At 40.3% G+C, this 21,587-nt stretch overlaps 4 protein-coding genes and 1 pseudogene across 4 annotated transcripts; 4 read left to right on the top strand and 1 right to left on the bottom strand.

Annotated features, from left to right (window-relative positions):
• The first annotated feature begins 12,361 nt into the window (after window positions 1–12,361).
• On the top strand, window positions 12,362–13,011 carry LOC119552582 (annotated as a pseudogene).
• Window positions 13,012–14,105: 1,094 nt separating this feature from the next.
• On the top strand, window positions 14,106–14,873 carry LOC119563311. The gene is made up of 3 exons (XM_037876644.1): window positions 14,106–14,351; window positions 14,408–14,578; window positions 14,647–14,873. The coding sequence occupies exons 1-3, from the start codon at window positions 14,106–14,108 to the stop codon at window positions 14,824–14,826; spliced, it is 597 nt and encodes a 198-aa protein (XP_037732572.1). The 3' UTR covers window positions 14,827–14,873.
• Window positions 14,874–15,907: 1,034 nt separating this feature from the next.
• LOC119552590 lies at window positions 15,908–16,654 on the top strand. The gene is made up of 3 exons (XM_037862229.1): window positions 15,908–16,180; window positions 16,252–16,422; window positions 16,481–16,654. The coding sequence occupies exons 1-3, from the start codon at window positions 15,908–15,910 to the stop codon at window positions 16,652–16,654; spliced, it is 618 nt and encodes a 205-aa protein (XP_037718157.1).
• A 652-nt stretch (window positions 16,655–17,306) lies between these two features.
• On the top strand, window positions 17,307–18,086 carry LOC119552614. Its single transcript, XM_037862281.1, has 3 exons — window positions 17,307–17,552; window positions 17,626–17,796; window positions 17,871–18,086. Exons 1-3 carry the CDS (start codon window positions 17,307–17,309, stop codon window positions 18,084–18,086), a joined length of 633 nt encoding a protein of 210 aa, XP_037718209.1.
• A 45-nt stretch (window positions 18,087–18,131) lies between these two features.
• On the bottom strand, window positions 18,132–21,561 carry LOC119561860 (serendipity locus protein H-1). Its single transcript, XM_037875343.1, has 3 exons — window positions 20,298–21,561; window positions 19,032–20,236; window positions 18,132–18,820 (listed from the first exon to the last, which is right to left on the bottom strand). The coding sequence occupies exons 1-3, from the start codon at window positions 21,317–21,319 to the stop codon at window positions 18,435–18,437; spliced, it is 2,613 nt and encodes an 870-aa protein (XP_037731271.1). The 5' UTR covers window positions 21,320–21,561; the 3' UTR covers window positions 18,132–18,434.
• Window positions 21,562–21,587: the final 26 nt, after the last annotated feature.

Here is a 21,587-nt window from a genome sequence, read left to right on the forward strand (position 1 = left end):
TTTTGGGATACTTATATCCAATACTTTTATTTAAACATTTATTATGTTAGTTTGGTATGATACAAATCTATTAAATCCGTATAATTCTTAAGGAAAAACGTTCATCATATTTCTTTTGTTTGGTAGAACAATTTATTTTTAAGCCTTTCTTACTTTACTTAAAAAACATATATTTCTTGCGTTAAGTAAAAAAAAGTGATGGCAAATAGCAAATACATTTATTGTCGCTGCTCAATGTTCGAGTGCTGCCCAAATCAAATCAATCTCACTAAACAAACATTTCGAATAAAAGGGCGAGAGTTGGGCGGAACAAAAAATTGGAAAAAATAAAAGGGATGCCGCCTTCTGTTGGTCCTGGGAAAATTGAAAGTCGCCACCAAACAAAATCAGAGGAACACAAAAAACACAAGCCAGTGATGTTTTTTTAACATTTTATTTTCTTTCAATTTGCGGCTTAAAAAAGTTAACAGTTCCCATCAAAATGCCCTGAACTGCAATGACTATGATGTATGTAAATTTGAGCGAAAAAACAAATGGCAAAAAACCAAAAGAAAAATGTTTTAAAAATAAAATAGTAAGAAAAAAACAAAAACAGACACAAACGACTCTGCCAAACCCTCTAAAAACATCATGACAGGAAAAAGGTGTTACACTTGGCTTGAAATTTACACCATCAGTGGGCGGGGCAAATAAAAAACTGGGAAAAAAATCCCCGAAGCTGTGCCGGTGGCCATGGATCCGTCGCTGGCTTTTGGCTTTGCGCTAAAATATGCAATTTTGTCATGAAATATGCACATGTCCACTGCGAGGCAAGGACGAACCAAACCAACACCCCAGCACCCACCACCCACAGCCAACAACACTATCAGCGACAGCAACAAAATAAATTTAAAAAGCAACATACATAAATAAATTAAACATTTAAAAAACCCAAGGGGAATAATGAAAGATATAAAAGGCTTAGACTCAACGACTCTAAAAGTGCCCTCCACGGGATTTATCGAAAATTGGTACTACAAAATAATGTCAAAATATAAATAAAAAAAAATTAAATTAAGCTTATTAAAAAACAAATCAATTAGCTCTGTTTAAAGCGCATCAATGGTAACAATATGGCCTAGACCAAAGTCTAATATGACTTTTCCCCAGCCACGCCCCAACCATTTGACATTTAAATGCGGCGAAGCCTGTCGAAAATTTTGCCGGCAACATCAACGCGAACAACTAAATTTATGTACATAGAAATTAATATTAAAGAAAAACGAACAACATGTTTTTATAGAATAAAATAAAATAAAGGATTCAAATGCCGGTGATGGTATTAGTGCAACATGGGATAATATTGAAACACAAAGCACAGAAATGTCAGGATAAACTTCCACACTCGTGTGATAATAAAAACAATAAAACAAATATATGCCATTTGACTAAAAAATTGGTTCCCCCGGGGGCTTTAGCTGGGGGCAGGGTTTTTAATGCGGCACCCCCAAACACTTGAACCACTTTTTTTCTCTAGCGACCCGCTGACCTACCACAAATATTTATTGTTTGACAATTTTTATTGCCTACTTTCAGGCGATTGTCGCTAGCGCAAAAATCGGAAGCGGAAAAAACAAAAAAAAAAAAAGAGCGGTAAAACTTTTTAGAAAAAATTCAAAAGGCGTTAAAATGATTTCGAGAAACTTTTGCCTTACGTGACTTTGGCCCTCAACATCGGCGACCACTTCGGTGAGCCTACATATTGTTCAATTTCCGACCGGGCCGCACTGACTGAATCAAAATAGGTGGCATAAACAGCAGCCGCGGCGGCAACAAAAGTGTTTGGGGACCTTGTGATGGGTATAAAATAAAAGTTTTCCACTTAAGGTTTATGAAAAGTTTAAGCCCGGCCGAACCCCAAAGGGGATCCTCATCCTCGTCCGCCCACATTCACACCTCCTTCGCCCGGAAACGGAAACTACGGTCGAAAAATGATGAATACGAACGGTCTAAGGACCAAGGACCTCCTCGATCCCCGGCCAATACAACACAAAAACACACTCCAGAGGGATGCCGGCAATGGCTATAATATCCTCGGACCCGCTCAAAGATTTTTCGCAATAAGGAAACGGCGCTCACCAGCTTTCCCAACCGCCGCCCCCCCACCTTCACCTTCAACTTCCTGGCCATAACCACTTAGGACCCTGACCCTCGAAGTTTTCCCCGCCAAACGCACAACAGTCGTCGGCGGGGAAAAACTCCCCAAATGCAAATAATAATGTAATTGCCGGCAATTTTCCTCAAGTCTGTTTACCTTTCGCTTCAGCGTTGTTAAACTTTTATGAGATTTGGACTGAATTTTAAAGCATTTACACCTGGCCCGCAATGACAAATGCGCAAATGAATTGAACCCGATTGCGGGGCTGAGTGCCAATTTAAAATCCCCCCGGCTAATTGCAGGTCGGACCCACTAATTGAGTGCAAGTCAAGCAAATCGCCTAATTAGCAGCGGAGGCAATCTAAGCGGACTACGATTGAGCCAATCGAGAAAGGACCAGCCCTGGCTGGTGAAAAGGATATGCAATTTGCACGGACAGGACACTTGATCCGAGGCGAAGCGCGGAATTGACAGGTCGGCCGCAAAATTCCGGCTTAATGCGTTATTAATTGGCAGCGCTGGAATGGCATTTCCATTGATTTCCCCACTGGTATAGGTAACTGAAAGCAACATTTGGAGATGCACTCAAAGAAGATAAAAGGATCTGTTTCGATTTTCCATAATCTTATAATAGGTCTTATTATGCATTTAATTTCACCTAAGCAATAATTTAATTTTGAAGAACACTCCACAATGTTATTTGTATTTAAATTGTTAGTTAATTGCTATATTTTAAAATTTAGATACCAAATTTCAATATTTTTTTAAATTTTTAATTTTTATATCTCTTTAATTTGATTTGTCATGCTCAGATCTTTTTTAAGCTTATATGTAAAATAGATCCTAAAGATATTTAAAAGATAAAATGCTCATTATGCTTAAATGAATAATAAATAATTAAAAATAAATAAAACTAGGTATTTTAGGCTAGTTTTTAATATCAAGAACGTTTAAAAACATTCAAAAATAATTCCTGGTGCACTCTTATGACTTTTCGTGTATGTAAATGCCGTGCATATTTTTCCTACTCCACTTGCGATCTAAGTGCTGGGCCGTAGTACATTTCGGGAATATTTTTGGGTGTCGCCGGCAGGACGGAGACCAAGACCACGTGCCAAGGGACAACCACGTGCCACCGGTCTCAGCCACGTCGCCCGTTGACTTTTCATAGATTTAGGAGTACATTTTTCTTGGGGCCACCGCAGAGCACCACTTTACCGCTGAGCCGAACGCACCGCCAAGTTTTCCGGTGGGTGGATACGTGCCCCATCCACGTGGCAGCACCACTGTCACTGCCTTTTGTAAGCCACATGTGTCTGTTTTTGGGGGGAGTGGCATACATATTTACTTGAGCTGCGCATAATGAGCGTTATTTATATTTAAGCAGCTGCGGACCAGACACAAATCGTAAATAAAACGTTTTAATTTATTAGTCAAGTGATAATTTGCCAGCTTGTAGGCCTAGAAAGTGCCATAAAATTGATATGATAATTGGAAAATCGGATATCCATACTCTGAGCGACACTGGGTTCGCTTATGTTTAACCCCCAGGACAATCAATCAAATTAACCCAATGCCCAAGGCCAAGTAGCAAAATACTCAAATTGATTTGTTGGCCTTTGGGCAAGGTCAGCCTCGACGTAGCCAGACATCTAAATTGAATCAGTTAACGTGGCTTGGAAATATAATTGGGTAAAAGGGAGAAACTAATGGAGCTTGAGCAACCGTGAAAGGTAAAACCCAAGGCAGTTGATTTTATTAGTTGAAATTAAAGGAATTAATATATGCATTTAAAGGTCAAATGAATACTATATCACAGTAATGCATTTTGCATTTTAAATTGAGGTCGAAGAATATAAAATCAGTTTTATTTAAAAAAAAGTATTAAATGCTAGTTATTTACCAAAATACGAACATAGAAAACAATTTGTAATAAACCGAATATGTATTCCCAAAAGGTTTTATTGATTTTATTTATTTAAGAAGATATACATATATATGTAATGATAAATGGCTAATTGATCTAAGCACCTGCGTGTTCTGAAGTGTCCTCTTCTTTTTCCAGCTTATTATTGCATCTCTGGCTTCCATTAGGTCGCGGCCAGCTTCTTCTTTTTGCCCTCAAAGCTTATTATGATAATTGGAAATTATATGTAAAAATGATGACTTAGTGGCCAAGGGCCCCGAGACAATCATCCCGGGCCAAACTAGCATTTGTGCCGCATTAATCAGATTATTAATGGCGCATAAAAGAATGATACAGCGATGGGCAGGGAGAATAAGACGTAATTGATTACTAATGCAATCAATTAAAGTTAAACTCCGGCACACGTGCAGGGGACGCTAAAAGGACGAGGAGGACAAATCTTTTCTCTAGCGGAAATGTAGATGCGACTCAGATGGAAGTGCAGTGACGGCTGGTCCAATGCTGATGAGTTCAATCAAGTTGTAAACATGATTCCACATTCCATTAATGCGCCGCCAGTCGGTCTCAGTAACTCAATACACAATCAACGGCGTTTTAGAGTTCATTTGCGTGGTATAAAAAGGGAAATCAAATCATAAAAAATAATATGCCGCTTTGTGGAAGTCGGGACGCAACAGGATGTGTGGGTGAGAGTAGTCCTTTCCCTTCCAGGAGACAGCTGAAGAGGAAAAGGGAATCAACATCGACGAGTCCTTACCTTTGGCATGCCAAGGGAGACAAGAAAATCCCCATCCCTCCACTGTTCAACTTCAAATTGATGCAATTTATGAAAACTTTTGTGCGCTCAATTGCAAATACAAGTGTACAAGTGTACAATCTCTGTCATTTTTATGCACTTCCCCTAGTTATGCCAAAGCAATTTCTCTCTTTTGGCAAGTTTGCTTTCGTTTTCGCCCGAATTCCTATCTTGATTTCCCAGCCTTTTTTTTTCTTTTACAAATTTTCGTACTTTTATATACCGTTGGCCCCCGTTTTTTTGTGCAATTCGTGCATTGTGCGGCAAATTAAGCGCATTGCAAGTGATTTGATTTGCTTTCATATAGAGGATACTTAAAATTTCAAATCCCTTTGCCATAGCAGCAATCACTTTAAAATTGCCAGAAGAACAGCGACTGCGAACGAAAAGTAATTCCCAGCTAATGACTGTCATTTGTATCTGAAAACGAAAATGAAAACGAAATGTGCGCCACTCCTGGTGGCATTTATTTATTTTTATGGCAAAGGGCACAGCGCGTGTCTGTAATTACCGCCAAACATTCAAAGTTCCGCCAACGAAATATGGCATTTAATAATTTTGAGTGAGTGCAGCTATGCCGGAGATCCAATGTATCCAGGAATTCCAGGCGGGAGTACTCGGGCGGAACTGCACCAGGAGCAAACGTAACCATTTAGAAAACCAATTCAATAAAGTGCTATAAGAAATACGAACTCTACACAAATGCAAGTTAATTTAAAATTTAATAAAAAATATCACTTAAATTGATTAAATAAAAAATATTTCCCATTAGCCTTTTATGTTTAATTAACAATAACAATAATTTTTGAAACAAAATATATATATTTATTAAAGTAACTTTAATAATATTATATTTGTAAAGTGGTAATACATGTACATTCCATCTAGACTCTACATTGTTTCATAAAAATGTTCAAACCTTAATATGTGCTAAAGAACCTTCTATAAAATAATCACAGGAATAATTGACAGCAGACTCAAAGGACACTTAACAGTAGAAAATGTACAGGAGTCTGAAAAAGGAATGCCAACAGCGACCTTTAACAGGCTAAGGCTTAACATCGCATGCTTAAACTGACAAACAGAAGCAGCTTTTAACAGAACAGAGACAAAACATTTCAGTAACATAAAAACCACCCCTCCATTTCCCCCTCCTTTTTCGAACATTGCCCCGTTGACAGGGGTTTTGCTAGTAACATTCTGCTAACCTAGCTCTGAAATCATACTGCTAATGTAAGGTAACAGTATATGTTATAAGGAAACCTGTGGCACAAAAAAACCACTAATGTTAACTGATGTCTGAGGTTATCCTTAATACAAATTTGGCAACTTAAGATATTGATACATATGTATTTCCTAAAAAAATAAATAAATATTGTAAACTAATGAGAAAATTAATACTATTAAAAAAATAATAATTCGTTTTTTTGACCAGGAAAATATTTATTGGACTTTACATAAATTGGCACTACTATAGGTTGCAAATTGTATATAACTTAAATATAAAACATAGTTTCAAAAAGTTAATTTGTAGAAGCCACTTGACAGCTACGGCCAGTGGGGAATTAAAAAAACTTTTCTACACTTAAAAAAAATATTTTTGCTAAACAAACAGGTATAGATTTACAAATTCCGTTCAGTGTGCACTGGGAAGTTCATTTGGCAAATGGAAGCTTCGCATTTAGCTGCCGGCTGATGAGGTGGAGATGTGGGTCTGAGCCAGGCCAGTGGCTTCTAGCCCCCTTTAAAATAGTTTTAATTGAATTTATTGATATTTTAGAGGAGAGGAGAGATAGACCCTTCCACACACAAGTCAAATGCAAAACCAACAAAACAGATTGAACTTGGGGACTGAAGCTCTGGGCTCTGGGCTCTCGGTTCTGTGTTCGGAGATCTGGGAATTGGTATGTGGGGGACTGTGCCAAATGTGGCCCAGAAAAACCAAAGTTTAGTTAACTTTTCATCAGGCTAATAAAGCGTGCGTCTTTTTGGCAACAAAATGGTGGCAATGGAGAGACAACGACACCAAATCAATGCCCAAAGTGTGTGTGTGATTATAGATGCGACTAATGAATAGAAACGTCGTCTTTCAAAAAGTTTTCGGTTGCCAGACCAAGGAAAATCTGCCAGCTTCCCTCTCGCTCCGTTTGTGTGGGTTAATGAAAATCTGATTTTTGTTCCATATCCCACACACACAGACATCTTAGACTTTCAAGTTGACTTTGAGTTTTTGGCTTTTTGAGAGCTCAAGGAAGCGTGACAGAAGATTTGCGGCTCACTTAGAATGCAAAACTTAAATGCGTGCCATATGAATCGTTAATTGTGTGGGCGTGGCAGCGGGGCGGAAACGGATGCGGGCTAGAAGAGGAAGAGATGCGGTAAGGAGTCTCTTGGAAAATAGTGGAATAGGGTGAATAATAAACGTGCTTGGTAGAAACTGTGTATGTGGGAAGTTATTGGACAGCTGACACTGAGTTTTACAAATTTAAGACTAACTTTTGCACTTTTATCTACTTTATTTTTGAAAGCAATTTAAGAAAGTTAACAAGTTAAAAAAATCTGTGTTCCTATCAAGAGAAGGGTAATTTCACTTTCTTTTACTTACTTAAAATTACATTACAACCTCTAAAAATAAATCTGAATATCAGAAAAAAAATGTTACATCTAAATTGCTCATTACTTGTATTTGTAAGCCATTAATGGGCTTCCATCCCCCAGTAACACTATTATATTAAGTTTCGCAGCTACGACAAATATTTTCATGCTCATTCATAAAATTTGACATTAGCATATTGCATTTCCATTGCGTTAATGTGACAAAATGACAAATGAAGTTGGTCTCGCAGTCGCTGCTCGAGAAGAAGTCAGATTGCATTGCCAGTCGAAAGCCGTCTGTCTCGTTTCATTTCCGCCGCCTGCCTTCCGGTTCTCGAATCGTATTTTATGCGTTTCGCGGCAAATTGCACTTGAATTTGCATTTGCATTTTCCCGAGCGTGGCAAAAAGCAAAACACTCTGACAAGCGTTTACAAACTCGCCAGTGCGACAACGCCAGCAACAAGCCAAGTAGCGCGGAAACTTTGAAATTGATAAATTGATTTATGCAAACAAAAAAAAGATAGCTGGATAGAAAGAAGGAATACCCCAAGAAGGCGACTGTTTCATACAAGTTGAATCCTTGAAGGACGGAAACAAAAATATGTAGCACACCCACAGGCTGACGTGACAACGGCAGGACACACAATAGATATAGACATTAAACCTCAGGCTCAGACATTCAGAGGTTTTAGCTTCCGAATACCTACTGGTACTCCTACATACAGAATCAATTAATAAACAATATGAAACGAAACTTTGCAATTGTTCGTTACGTCCGCTGCAGACTTGCCCTCTCGACAGCTTTTGTGGCTATTTTTGCTCGCATTCAATATGGGTATATGTTTTTTGTAATAGCCCCGCTTGTTTTTCAGGGACCAAAATCGCCTAAAGTCGCTGGCAGACCCATTGTACTGGGATTTGGTGTCATTATTGTTGCTGTGGTTCCTGCTGATTGACCCACGCCCCCTCACGTACCAAAAGCAGCACCATCGGCATTGCCAGCCATATTCCCGTATCAATTTCCATTTTTTGCGAAAACACTTTCTGTTGTTCCCGGTGCTCACACATCAGTCCATTTATACACCTGGGGTCAAGCTAAGAGAGCTTGAAAACTTGATTCCTTATTAAACTATCAATTTATTATCAGGGCATTTTCTAATGACTTGGAATTCAATACAGATATATTTTTACCAATATTAACTAAAATTAATATGGCTTTAAATTAAATTTTTATTTTATTTTTACAAATGTGAAATATATAAATATATTTACACATTAAATTATATTATTAATGCTATGGGTAGCAATAATATTTTCCAATTTTTTTGTCATTATCATCTGGCCATGAATAAATACCTCAAAAAACGTTGAGTTTGAAAAAACATAATTTTTCTTCAAAAACGTATTAATTTTAACGAATAAGGATTGCAATTATTTGAAGTCACATTTTCCTTAATAATAATTTCTAATGCTATTGCAGTAGGCGCAACTGTACGAATATAACCGACGATGGCAGATTTTGATCTGGAATCTGTGTGTATATCTTTTTGCATGTGCACTGCGACATTTAAGCCATAAGGACAAACAATTCTATATGGTAAACAAGTCACGTGCCACTTGTGTTATTGCTTTCCGTTGCCTTTGATTTTCTGCACTGGGGTGGAGGGGGGCAGAGGCAAGATTTCGGCTTAATGGGCGGCACCACGCCCACTTGTCTGTTGCCTGCCTCCTCACGAAATGCTTGCCAGGGCAGCTGGCATTATAAACTTAATTAAAATATCGGCAGACAGTAATAAATGACAGCCCCCGAAAGCAGGCAATGTTTTCTTTTAGAAAGGCAAGCGGCAAATATTTAAACACTCACACATATATTGTGAGGAAACGCGGCCGTGTGTGTGTATTTATAGACACACATCCCCAGGAAGATACACCCACATGTACACACAATGGCGCTACAATCACAATCACAGGTAACTGCTACATGTGTAAATATTTACAAAACGCGCCAAGCGTCGACAAACCGACGCCAGGCATCTTCACTTTTGCCGCCAACGAGCGGCTCCTCATTGTTGTTGCAGCGCGTAACTCTTTCGCTACAACCAGGAGCGGTCCTTGGGCGCCAACGGGTAAAGGGGCCCCACAAAAATATCGAAAAACTAACGGACTACTGCTTATACCTTAAAAGTCCTTTACGAATATTCCAGACAAAGGCTTTCTGTTGAAATCTTGCTGATAACTCCTCGCTTTGATCCTTCAAGATTATGGTGCTATGATTATTCTATTAGATATTATGATATGATAAGAAAAACAAGGAAGAACGCTATAGTCGAGTACCTCGACTATCAGATACCCGTTACTCAGCTAAAGGGACCAAAGGAAAATGGAGATATGCAAGCAGCAAATGCGCCACCTACCGGCGGTAGACAGATTTAAGCGTTGTGGGCATTAGAGTGGGCGTGGCAAAGTTTTTTTTTAAATCAATCGATAGGTATTGACGAGACCAATACATTTCAGTTTAAATTTTTTATCTACCATGAAAATTGTGGGCGCCACAGACTTGGGCGGTTTGTGGGCGTTGGAGTGGGCGTGGCATATTCGCGTAATAAACTTGCGCTGCGCTCAAGCCTACGGAATCTAAATCTTAAAACTCGTTTCTCTATCTTTGATATTTTCCGAGATATCCGCGTTCATATTTACGATTTTTTGAAGTTTGTGGGCGGCTTGTGGGCGTTAAAGTGGGCGTGGCAAACTTTTTTTTAGGTCAGTCGGTAGGTATTGATGAGAACAATACATTTCAGTTAAAATTTTTGTTCTAGGATCAAAACTGTAGGAGCCACAGTTTTGGGCGGTTTGTGGGCGTTAGAGTGGGCGTGGCACTCTTTTGAAACAAACTTGCGCTGCGCAGGAATCTCAGCAATCTGCATGCCTAATCCCAGTATTGTAGCTCTTATAGTTTCCAAGATCTCAGCGTTCATACGGACAGACGGACAGACGGACAGACGGACAGACGGACATGGCTAGATCGACTCGGCTAGTGATCCTGATCAAGAATATATATACTTTATGGGGTCGGAAACGCTTCCTTCTGCCTGTTACATACTTTCCGACGAATCTAGTATACCCTTTTACTCTACGAGTAACGGGTATAATAAATTCCAAGTCCTCAACAATTACATTTTGCCAGAGAAATATTATTATTATGAAAAAAATTAATATTCATTTATAGATATTACAACTATTTGGTCCTACGGGCCTTGAACTCAGGCCAATAGCTGTATTAATAAGAAAAATTAGTTTCAAGATATAATTGTAGTTGAATGACCTACGACATTATTATTAAATTTGCGAAGTTAACATGGTATTGTGACTCTAAAAAATGTTTTATTAAGCAACAACTTTAAATTACATTATGTTTTACTTCTTCTCTTAATTTGTTTTTATAAGTCTATATCCTAGTACCTATATTTTTGCAAAAGTAAAAGTCAAGGCTACCTGATTATCCCCAGTTTGCTCCTGTCTTTTCACTCTCCCACGCAGCCAAACACAGGTTTATTTATGCCTTTCGATATTTATCGCTGTTGCTCTATTTGTTTTTGTTGCTGGCACTGGGGCTTTTCAAGAATCCCCCCTTTGGATGTAAGTGGGCTGTGGACTGTGTGTTTTATTCCCTTTTATTATTATTATGCTGTCATTTCTGTTGTCGCGACATTGTCAGCGAACGTTGTGTGTGGTCCCTTTTACGGGTACGCAGGATATGGATATGGATATGGTGGACTCGGAGTCAGACATTTCGAAATCGAAAGGGTTTTGCCACGTTCAACCAAACGTTTTATGTGTCATCATAACGGTTTGCCAGTTTAAGGGATCCAAATCAAAGCGCCTTATTGCTCAAAAAGTAGTCATAACACATGAATCTATCCGTGAATTCAATTACGATATACCCAAATCATTTACGTAATATGAATTCGTTCAATATGCCTCATAATGTAAACGAGGCAATTCATATATCAAATATGATATCCGACGATGTCTGGAGTTTTTATGTTCGTCCATTGGCTTGGCCTAGGGTTCAATAAATTTTAAAAAAAGAGTTAAGATAATCTGAGTGGGACAGAATTTGTTCTGCGTAGAAAGGAAACAAATATATTTTGGGTTTTGCATCCATCATATATTTTAGCCAAATCAGGTGAAATAGTTTAATAAATAACAAAAAAGGCAAAGTTTCCACCCCAAAAGAAAACTCTCTTAGCTCTCCATCCTTTTAAATGCATGCGTGGTATAAAGTAAAACCCCACCCAAAACTGAAGCCTCAAAGGCAACCGTTTGAACCCCCTGTTGACTTTGATATACTGCCATTTGAGTGTCGCTCAAAGAAATATGTATGGAGTATGTGAATCAACCCTTAGGGCACTGCAATATGCATTTGGAAAGGCCTGACAGTTTCTGCTGCTACAACTCTTATAGGTACCCAGCAGAACCAATTTTAAAAAAAAGTTTTTTTTTTTAAAACTAGGAAGGCGAAAGCTAAAAAATTAAATGATATTTTCAAACGACCAAAAAAGTAATTCAAAGACGTATGTACATATAATTGCTACCTTGTTATTGAACTATTTATTAATATAAGTATATATATATTAACACTCACATAATGTTTAAAGAATTTCAGCATACTGACAATAGTGTTATTTTTTAATAGTTGTTATTTTGCAGTGGGTATATAATTAATTATGCGATAAGAAATGTGGTCTAGAAAACTATGTTACGGGGAAAGTAATTATTATTATTATAAGTACATTGCGTGCTGGTGCGCAGTATATAAAGCTAGTATTCTAAACAACATCGACCATATACCGATATAATGGAACTGAAGCTTATTCTACTAGGGATCCTCTCCTTCTTATGCCATGCAAAAGGAACGGAGCAGCTGTCAGGATGTTGCTCCCGGCACACTGGACGTAAATGGCTTTTTGGATTTGTCGGAATTCTCAACTGTCTTGGATTCTGATGGAGTGACTGTAAGCGGAAACACAACTTTGGTGTGGGACATCCAATCGGAGGATCGCGTAACGGTAACTAAGCCCCCAGCATCAACAAGTAGTGAAACCCGAACATTTCGCAGATGTCTTTTAAGCTTCTCTATTTCGATCGGGGCTCCTGGATGCCGACAGTATTCTCTTTGGTTATAAAGGATTTCTGTAAGTCCATGTACGACGAAAATCAGATGTGGTATAAAGTCTGGACCCAACATATTAAAAACGACATTAAGGATAAATGTGTTAATAATCCTGGGGTAGGTTTCGATATTCGTGTTGAATATCTTTAAACTTTATATATCATCCTTTTATAATTATTTCTCAAACGATTTTATTTCAGACAAAAATAATGTTGGAGACGTATATGCTAAGCTTGACGGGTACAACCACGGGACCACTTCGTCTAGGTCGCTATAAAGCCATTGTTATGTTCCACGCTTACGACTTCTCCGGGGTCGAGAGGCCAACTCGCATACATATGCTTGGAAATATTGGGCGACGTATATAAAGTCAAGAAGTAACAATATGTTCCTTTTTATAATATTTCTTTAATTTTTTGCAATAATGCCGAGCTTGCACAAGCGTTACCAATAAATAAAACAAGCAGAAATGCTATAATCAAATGCTGGCTATGATATACCCTACCTGTTACTATCAAAACCAACCATATTAAAATAAATATTTCTTCGATAGAGGTCTTCTTTACATTTTTACATTTTTATCTACTGGTTGTGACGTCAGAAACCATGTTCTTTCTATGTACGGGCAGTGGCCTTAAGAACTTATTAACCAATGGTCCGAGTTGTCGTTTAGATAGGTATTGACAAATTTAATTGGAAACAAAATCTTAAAGAATGTTTGCGGCACAAACTTGTGCCGCTTATACGCGTTAGCGCTGCGCACAAATCTCTAGAATATACATGCCTAATCCCAGTTTTCTAGCTTTAATAGTTTCCGAGATCTTAGCGTTCATTCGGACAAGCAGACGGACACGGCTAAATCGACAAGACTTGTGATCCTGATTAAGTAAAATAGAACAAACCCCTTTAATCACAAGTAACGGCTATAAACAGGACAGTTTCTAGATATTTATAGGCAAAGGTCTATGTATTTTACAAATTAGCTTAGAAGTCTGACTTAAATATTCAGAGTGTAGCTCACAGTAATAGTAAGAAGAACTGGATGTAAAACAGTCTGAAAAATGCAATATCTGTAGGATGATGGCACAACCAATTAAACAGTAGTAATGAAAAGAATTTTAAGATTAAATGGTAAAGCTTATGTCCAAACAAGTATTTCAAAAACATGTAATTGCTACCTTAGTTTTGAAATAATAATTAGTAATCATTTTTTCATAAATTAAAAAAATTAAAATTGAATCTAACAATTGCGTAATTTTTTTTAGTATTGTAACAATTGTTTTTTAGTAACTGTGCATTGGAGGGTGGTATATAATTATCAATTTCATATCTAATGCAATTAGGTGTGTAGTTTAGAAAACTATAATAGGTGAAGGGTTATTAATATTATTAACAATAGAATTGCGTGATGATGCAAGGTATATATAAACCAATCAGTCTAAACCAGATTTAATAGGCTGACATCTTCGGATATGATGGAACTTGAACTGATTCTGCTGGCGATTCTCGCCATCATAAGCCATGCAAATGGAGCAGAGTACGAACTTGTGGTGGTGGATGAGGATATATTCAGCAGTTGTCCTGACGCTGGTCCCGGCACACTGGACATACACGGCTTGTTCGATATGTCAGAGTTCTCAACTTCCATGGATTCTGATGGAGTCACTGTGAGCGGAAACACGACTATGGTGTGGGACATCCAAGTGGACGATCGCGTAACGGTAACTAAGCCCTTAACATCAACAGTTAGAGCTTTGATAAAACGCATTCTTCGCAGCTCTCTATTAACCTTCTTTATTTGGATCGAGGCACCTGGAAGCCGACAATGTTCTCATTGTTTAGTCAGGATTTCTGTAAGGCCATGTACGAAAAAAATCAGATATGGTATAAAGTCTGGACCCAACATATTTCGAACGACATCAAGGATAAATGTCTTAATAATCCTGGGGTAGGTTTAGATAGTCGCAATATATATATTTTTCTAATAACATTAAATTTCAAATAATTGCATTGCAGACGAAAATAATTTTGGAGACATATTTGGTAAGTTTGACGACTACAATTCCGGGACAATTTCGTGAAGGACATTACAAATATAACATAGTCTTCCGAGCTTTCGATTCCTCCGGAGCCGAAAGGCCAACTCGTATATGCTACGAAATATTGGGCGACATATTTAAAGTTAGGAGACAATAATAATAACCTCATTATAATATTTCTATCATGTTTTGCCAAACGTCCAACATGCACAAGCTTCAACAATAAATCAAAGTAGGACTTTCTTTCACAAGTCTATGTCTTATTACCATTTGAAAATGAACAAATACACCTATCCCTCGCTTTGCGTCGTTTCGTTTTGCGTTTTTTCGAAGTTGCGTCGCTTCTTAAATATAACTAATTTTCATTGTGCGTCGTTAGATTTTCGATGTTGCGTTGTCTTGGGATGAAGTCGTTAATATGTTTTTAAAGGGTGGCAACACCTTAATTGCGCTACGCAATTAAAACGCGGGAATTCCCATTTTTTGTTCCGACTCACTTATTCATTATTTTTTTTTTTAAGAAAGCCGGCCTACGACAACAGACACTAAAGACTCGTCAGAGAGTGATTAATTCTAATTTTATTTTTCATAATTGAGTATATAATTGAAGAATTTATTTTGTTTTAAACGAATTAGTTTCTTTTTGTTTTTATATGTATAATATGTAATAAAATGAAATGTTATTTTGGTTTTTTTTTAATGATCACTTTGCTCAATATTCTTTTTAAAAAGTAGTATTTTTGTAACCCTGGAACCAATCTTCGAACTTTACATGGTTTGCTATAGAAAATCCTAATTCACTTTGCGTCGTTTCAATTTGCGTCGTATTTTTTTGGAACGTATCCCCGACGCAAAGCGAGGGATAGGTGTAAACTAAATTATAAAAACAAGGCGAATACTTACTTTCTTTTAGTATCTCCATTTTTAAGGCGTAGATAACATTTTATTATAAACGTTTCAATTAAAAACCATTAGCTTGCCTGTACTCCACAGGAAATGGAAAGTTATACACGTGCAAAACAATTATTATTATTATAAACAGGTATTCATTAAAAATCTAGCTATATAATTTATAACAATAAATAATATTAAGAAAACACTAAAAAACTGGAAACGTAAAGGCTAATTACTACAATTTACGGGAGTATTTAGTGATTCAACGGGTAAGTTAAGTGTAATTACTATAGTTATCAAGAGCATTGCGTGATTCTGCAAAGTATATATAAGATTTAACAGCAATGAACCCTCTAGGATTCGTGGATATAATGCATCTGGAAGTTATCCTACTGTTGGTTCCCTTCATCACAAGCCTTGCAGAGGCAGTTAAGTATGAGCTTTTGGTTTTGGATGAGGATATATTCAGCAGTTGTCATGATCCTGATCCAAGAACACTTGACCTAAATGGCTTAATGGACTTCTCAGACCTAACAACTTCTATGGATGCTGATGGTATTACCGTTAGGGGAAACACGACTCTGGTGTGGGACATTCAACAGAAGGATCGTGTACAGGTGATAAAGACCTTGAATGCAACCAACAATGAATGTCTATATAACTCTTGACATAATAATTTTTATTCCAGATGAACATGAACCTTTCGTATTTGGACAGAGGCACCTGGACGTCTACTGTGTTCTCATTGTCTTCAAGGGATTTCTGCAAGGTTATGTACGACAAAAATCAGCCTTGGTACAAATATTGGACGGAGCATATTTCTAATGATATTAAGGATAAATGTGTGAATGTTTCCGGAGTAGGTATCCATAGGTGCCATCTCGTCAAAAAAGACACTCCAATTCTTAACGTTGCAGACAAAAATGGTATATGAGACCTTCGTGCTGAGTTTGACCGCCAACGTTGCGGGTGGCGCCTTTCGCGAAGGACGGTACAAAACCAAAATAATATTCAGAGCTTACGATTCCTCCGGAACGGAGCGGCCAACTCGAATTTGCTTTGAGATACAGGGAGAACTATTTAAAGTGTGACCAGTTAAATCAGAAGAAACCACTTATCTCTGACCTTTGCTTGACAATCCATCTTGTAAAAGCTTAGACAATAAATAAAAAATTGGCTTTTTACTAAAATAATAAAAGGAAACAAAGATTTTTCATTACATATAACGGCCATAGTTGCTGCTACTTAGGAACCATTAGATGACTTAAAAATGTTAAACAATAAAATAAATTTATAAATATACTCTAACAATAAAATCGTAAAAATTATTATTGTCATTGATATTGATAAATTTGCTGCAAATTTGACTTTGAATTTTATTCCCCTCATAGGCGAGATAACGTCCTTCGGGTTTACTAAGCATGACCTATCCCATACTATAGAGCAGGGGTCGGCAGCGGCCTATCTAGTGAGCATAGGGAAGTGTTCTGCCCATCCTCTGCTCGCTCACGTATAACGTAGATATCTACGTTGCTACCTTGCGCAAGGCTAATAATAAGTATTAATTACAAAGATAGATATAACTTTTAATTATACATATTTAAAGGTTGGTAGCGTACACTGAAAAACTGGAGTAAATAGATTACTCTCTGGTAATTAATATAATTAACAGGAGCATTGCGTGATTCTGGTAAGTATATATGGGCTTTAAAATCCATGACTGCGCTTCAATTCGCGGTTATAATGGATCTAGAAGTATTACTATTGGTAATGCTGACCATCTTTACCCATACACGTGGGGAAAGGTATGAGCTATTGGTTTCGGATGAGGAAATATTTATCAGTTGTCAAGATCCTGATCCCGGAACACTTGACGTAAACGGCTTACTTGATTTCTCAGAACTTTTAACATCCTTGGATGCCGACGGTATAACCATAAGCGGAAACGTAACTTTGAAGTGGGACATTCAACAGACGGATCGCGTTCAGGTGATTAACTCCCCCCAGTTCATCTGATAATGTAATTCTATACAATCGCCGACGTATCCTTTATTTTTTCCAGGTAACCGCAAACGTTATGCATTTGGACAGAGGCACCTGGATGCCTACCGTATTGAATATAATTGTAAACGATTTCTGCAAGGTTATGTACGACAAAAATCAGTACTGGTTCCAATATTGGACTCAGTATGTCATAAATGATGTTCAGGATAAATGTGTTAATGTTCCCGGGGTCGGTATAAATAAGTATAACAATATAATTATATATTATAATAATAAATACCACTTCAATTCTTCACATTGCAGACACAACTTGTGTACGAGACCTTTATTCTAAGCTTGACCGCCAGCCCGACAGGGACTTTTCCCCAAGGACGCTACAAAGCCCACGTGATGCTCAGAGCTTACGATTCCTCTGGAACCGAAAGACCAACTCGCATTTGCTTTGAAGTACAGGGCGATGTAAAAAAGGTTCGGCCGACTAAATCAGGAGGGGCAAAGAAATCTCTGCCCTTAGCCTAACGAGTGTTCCCTCGAAATGTTCTCAATAAATCAAATATTGGCTAATTACTAAAATATGTACGAAATTTATTATTGGTGTGAAGCGTACAAATTAAAGATTAAAGATATATACACTCAAATGCACTTACGGACTATGCAGAAATCAGCTTAGGTCAATTACTTAAACAAATGTAGCGTCATACTCTTAATTACCTACGGACTATAATCCGATTTCTTTTAAACGATTGCCAGCGGTCAGCGACCGCCCGATTGCGCGTGCGCAACATTGTGGACACTGCTACTAAACTAAGACACAGGAGATCGTTGAGGCGTTCATGTTGGCGGGCAGCAGACGACGCCGCCGGCCGATCATGTCAGATGCGGCGTCGCCGCTGTCGCTGATTTTCCCGCAAAGAATCGACTGCCGCCGGTCTGGTTGGTGAAGAGTAGCGTGTCTACCGAGGGCAGCATCTGATTGGATCGCACCAGCAGCGGCACGTTCACCATGGACACAGAGGGTGAATGAGTCAAACTCGTCGTCACAGACTGCATCGCATTGCCGGTACTGCTTAGCTTGCCATGCGCGTTCAGCGTAAAGGCGGGCAGGTAGTAGTTCCCAGATCGCACCGGTAATGCTTGGGCCGATGTGGCGGCACTGGATGCAGAGACGGCGGTCAACTCCATGGAGGCGGGCGAAGAGAACGGTGAGGACTCCAGTGAGGGGCAAGCGAGGCGGTCGCTGGGCTTGCAAGGCACTGTAAATACAAAATCATACGTTTTTATTAATTTCTATTAACAGCGAATTAAAGAAAATAAAATATATTTATATTAAACTGAATGATTATCTCGAAGTTGTAGTTAAAAATGGGTTTTGCATCTATTTGATAATCAGATAACATATTTACATGTCAGACCATGAATACTAATTAATCAGAATATAATGGAACATTTGACATTGACACTTACTAAAATCATCGTCCGGCAACAGTTCGTCCGGCAGTTCATTTTTTATCTGGAAGTGCAGGGCTGCGGCCGAATCTGAGATGGCGTTGTCCGACGTCCCCATTTCCGTGTTCGCATTAGGTGCATCGTACAGACCACATTCCTCCATCTCCAGGGCCTGCTCCATGATCAGCTCTTCTGCTGAGGTCAGGCTGAGACCGTGCAAGTCAAGGAACGGTCCTTGGTTTTGCGCTGGCTCCTTCTTGATTTGCGGCACTGCAGCAATGGGCTCCAGACTGGATTGTTGCACCTGAGCCTGCTGAAGGAGCTGTGGCTTTTGTTGCAATTGCTTGGGCGCCAGCTGCTTGCGTTCTCGCTTGACTTTGGTCTGCTTAGGTGCTGGCGGAGGCAGAGGTACCAGTACGGTGGATAACTCCTGCTGATGCGATTGCGTTGACGGCACGGGATGCACCTGCTGCAGGGCAGTACCCGCTGGCAGAGTGATCCCCAATGCGGCAAGAGTGGCCTGCTGCGGTTGCTTCTTTTTCCGTGCTTGCTTTGCGGGAGCCGGCGCGGCTGCAGGTGTAAGATTCGGCTTGACTTTCAGTTCTCCAGATGCGGCAAGATCGTTGGGATTCGCTGCTGCAGTAGCTGCCGCCGCCGCTGCTGCTGCCGCGGCTGCCTTTTGGGCCTTGCTGGTGGTAGACTTCTTTGAGCAGTAGGAGGGAATGTTCTCGAGGTGTTCGCCCGTCTTGTGGTCCACCTTGTGCCGGCGTCTCGTGTGCTTCAGCCAGTTGGGGAAGTTGGTAAAGTCACGCGGACAGTAGTTGCACTTGAAGGGCCGCATACCGGTGTGTATGTTGGAGTGCTGCTTGAGCTTCGAGTTGCTGATGAAGCTCTTGTCGCAGACGGTGCACGCGAAGGGTCGCTGCTCCAGATGCACCAGGTTGTGGACCTTCAGGCAGCGCTCCGTCTTGTACATCTTTCCGCACTTCTCGCATCGATAGGAACGCGTTTGCGCATGGTACTTTTGGTGACGCTGCAGATGGGAGCGCTCCTGGAACCGCTTCTGACACTCGGGGCACTCGTACGGCTTCTCCGATGAGTGAATCCGTGCGTGGTGCGTCAGGTTTATTTTCTGCACAAACTTCTGACCGCAGATGTCGCACTGGTACTTCTTGTTATCGCTGTGGATCTTTCGGTGCATCCACATGCTGCCCAATTTGAGGCTAAAAAGTGGATAGATAATTTAATGAGAGTTCCTGTTTTGAAATTTATGTTAGCACTTACCACTTCCCGCAATCGGGACATTTCTTCCAAGTGTCTTTGCGTCCCTCGGTTCGATGCGTTTTCAGGTGCTTCTTCAATCCGGCCAGCACCTCGAACTCCCGCTGGCACTCGCTGCAGCGATAGGTGAGCCTCAGCCGGTGGGCAGCCGCCTCGTGCTTGGCCACCTCGTCGGGCGTCTCCAGCAGCAGTCCGTTGCAGTCGAGGCACTTGTGCAGCGGAGCAGGATCCACCTCGAAAGGCTTTGACTCCGAAGCTGCTGGCGGTGGCATACTGACCGCATCGGCCACCGCCACCGCCTCCGCCGACTTGGCCTGCTGGAACATGTAGAAAGAGGGAGGCTGAAACTCGGGCTCGCACACTTCCACTTTGGTGACGACCTGATCTGGCGGATGCTTCTCTTCGGGCGGCTCCTCTTTGAAGACCTTCAGGCGCACCGCCGTTGCCGCCGGCAGCTTGGGCTTGCGTTGAAGCAACTGAGCCTGGGGCATTTGGAGGGGATGCTGCTGATGCAGTTGCTCGGGCGATAGCTTTACGGGCGTGGAGGTGCCGCTGGAGGAGGTCTTTTTGAAGGGCGAATTGGTGAAGGCATTCGGCGGCTCGGGCCGCAGGAATGTCACACTAAACTCGGAGCTTGAGTGGTTATCACTGGCCAAGCTGCTGGGCACGGCCGAGGAGCCGGTGGCCGCCAGATCATCGCGACAGACGTCCGAGGAGAGATTCAGCTCGGTGTTGTTCTGGGCGCTCTCGTCCAGAACGCGCCAGAAGTCCGTTGAGGAGAGACTATTGCCGTTGACCAGGCTGGCGGAACTGATGGTCACGCAGGCCGACAGATCGATGTCCAGCGACTCGTCCTTGATGCTCGATATGGAGTCGAAGTTGTTGATCCGCAGCAGCGAGCTGAGGATCTCGTCGTGGGCCGCCTTCGTGGGGGTGCCCGCATCGCCGCTGTAGATTTTAGGCGGCAACTTCTTGCTTGGCGCCTCCTCCTTCATCCGCTTCCCGCTGCCCTTGCCGCCCTCCATTCGCCTTGCCTTGCGTACACGTACAGGTTATGCGGTCGGCGTTTTCGCTCGCCGTATTTTGTCTTTGTTCGCCGCGCCGCTGGCGCTTCACGTTCACTGGTCGTCGGGTCCGGTCACTGGGTCCACGGATCACGCATCGCGATCGCTTTCGATGGGTTAAACGCGCCGCAATTGATCGAAAAACATTTAATTATTGTGAAATGCGCCTTGGCTTTGTTGTTTTTGTCACGCTTACAATTCTCGAGTCGCCATTTTGAGAACAGTGTTG

This window comes from Drosophila subpulchrella, chromosome 3R (genome assembly GCF_014743375.2).
Source record: "Drosophila subpulchrella strain 33 F10 #4 breed RU33 chromosome 3R, RU_Dsub_v1.1 Primary Assembly, whole genome shotgun sequence".
NCBI classification, from domain to species: domain Eukaryota; kingdom Metazoa; phylum Arthropoda; class Insecta; order Diptera; family Drosophilidae; genus Drosophila; species Drosophila subpulchrella.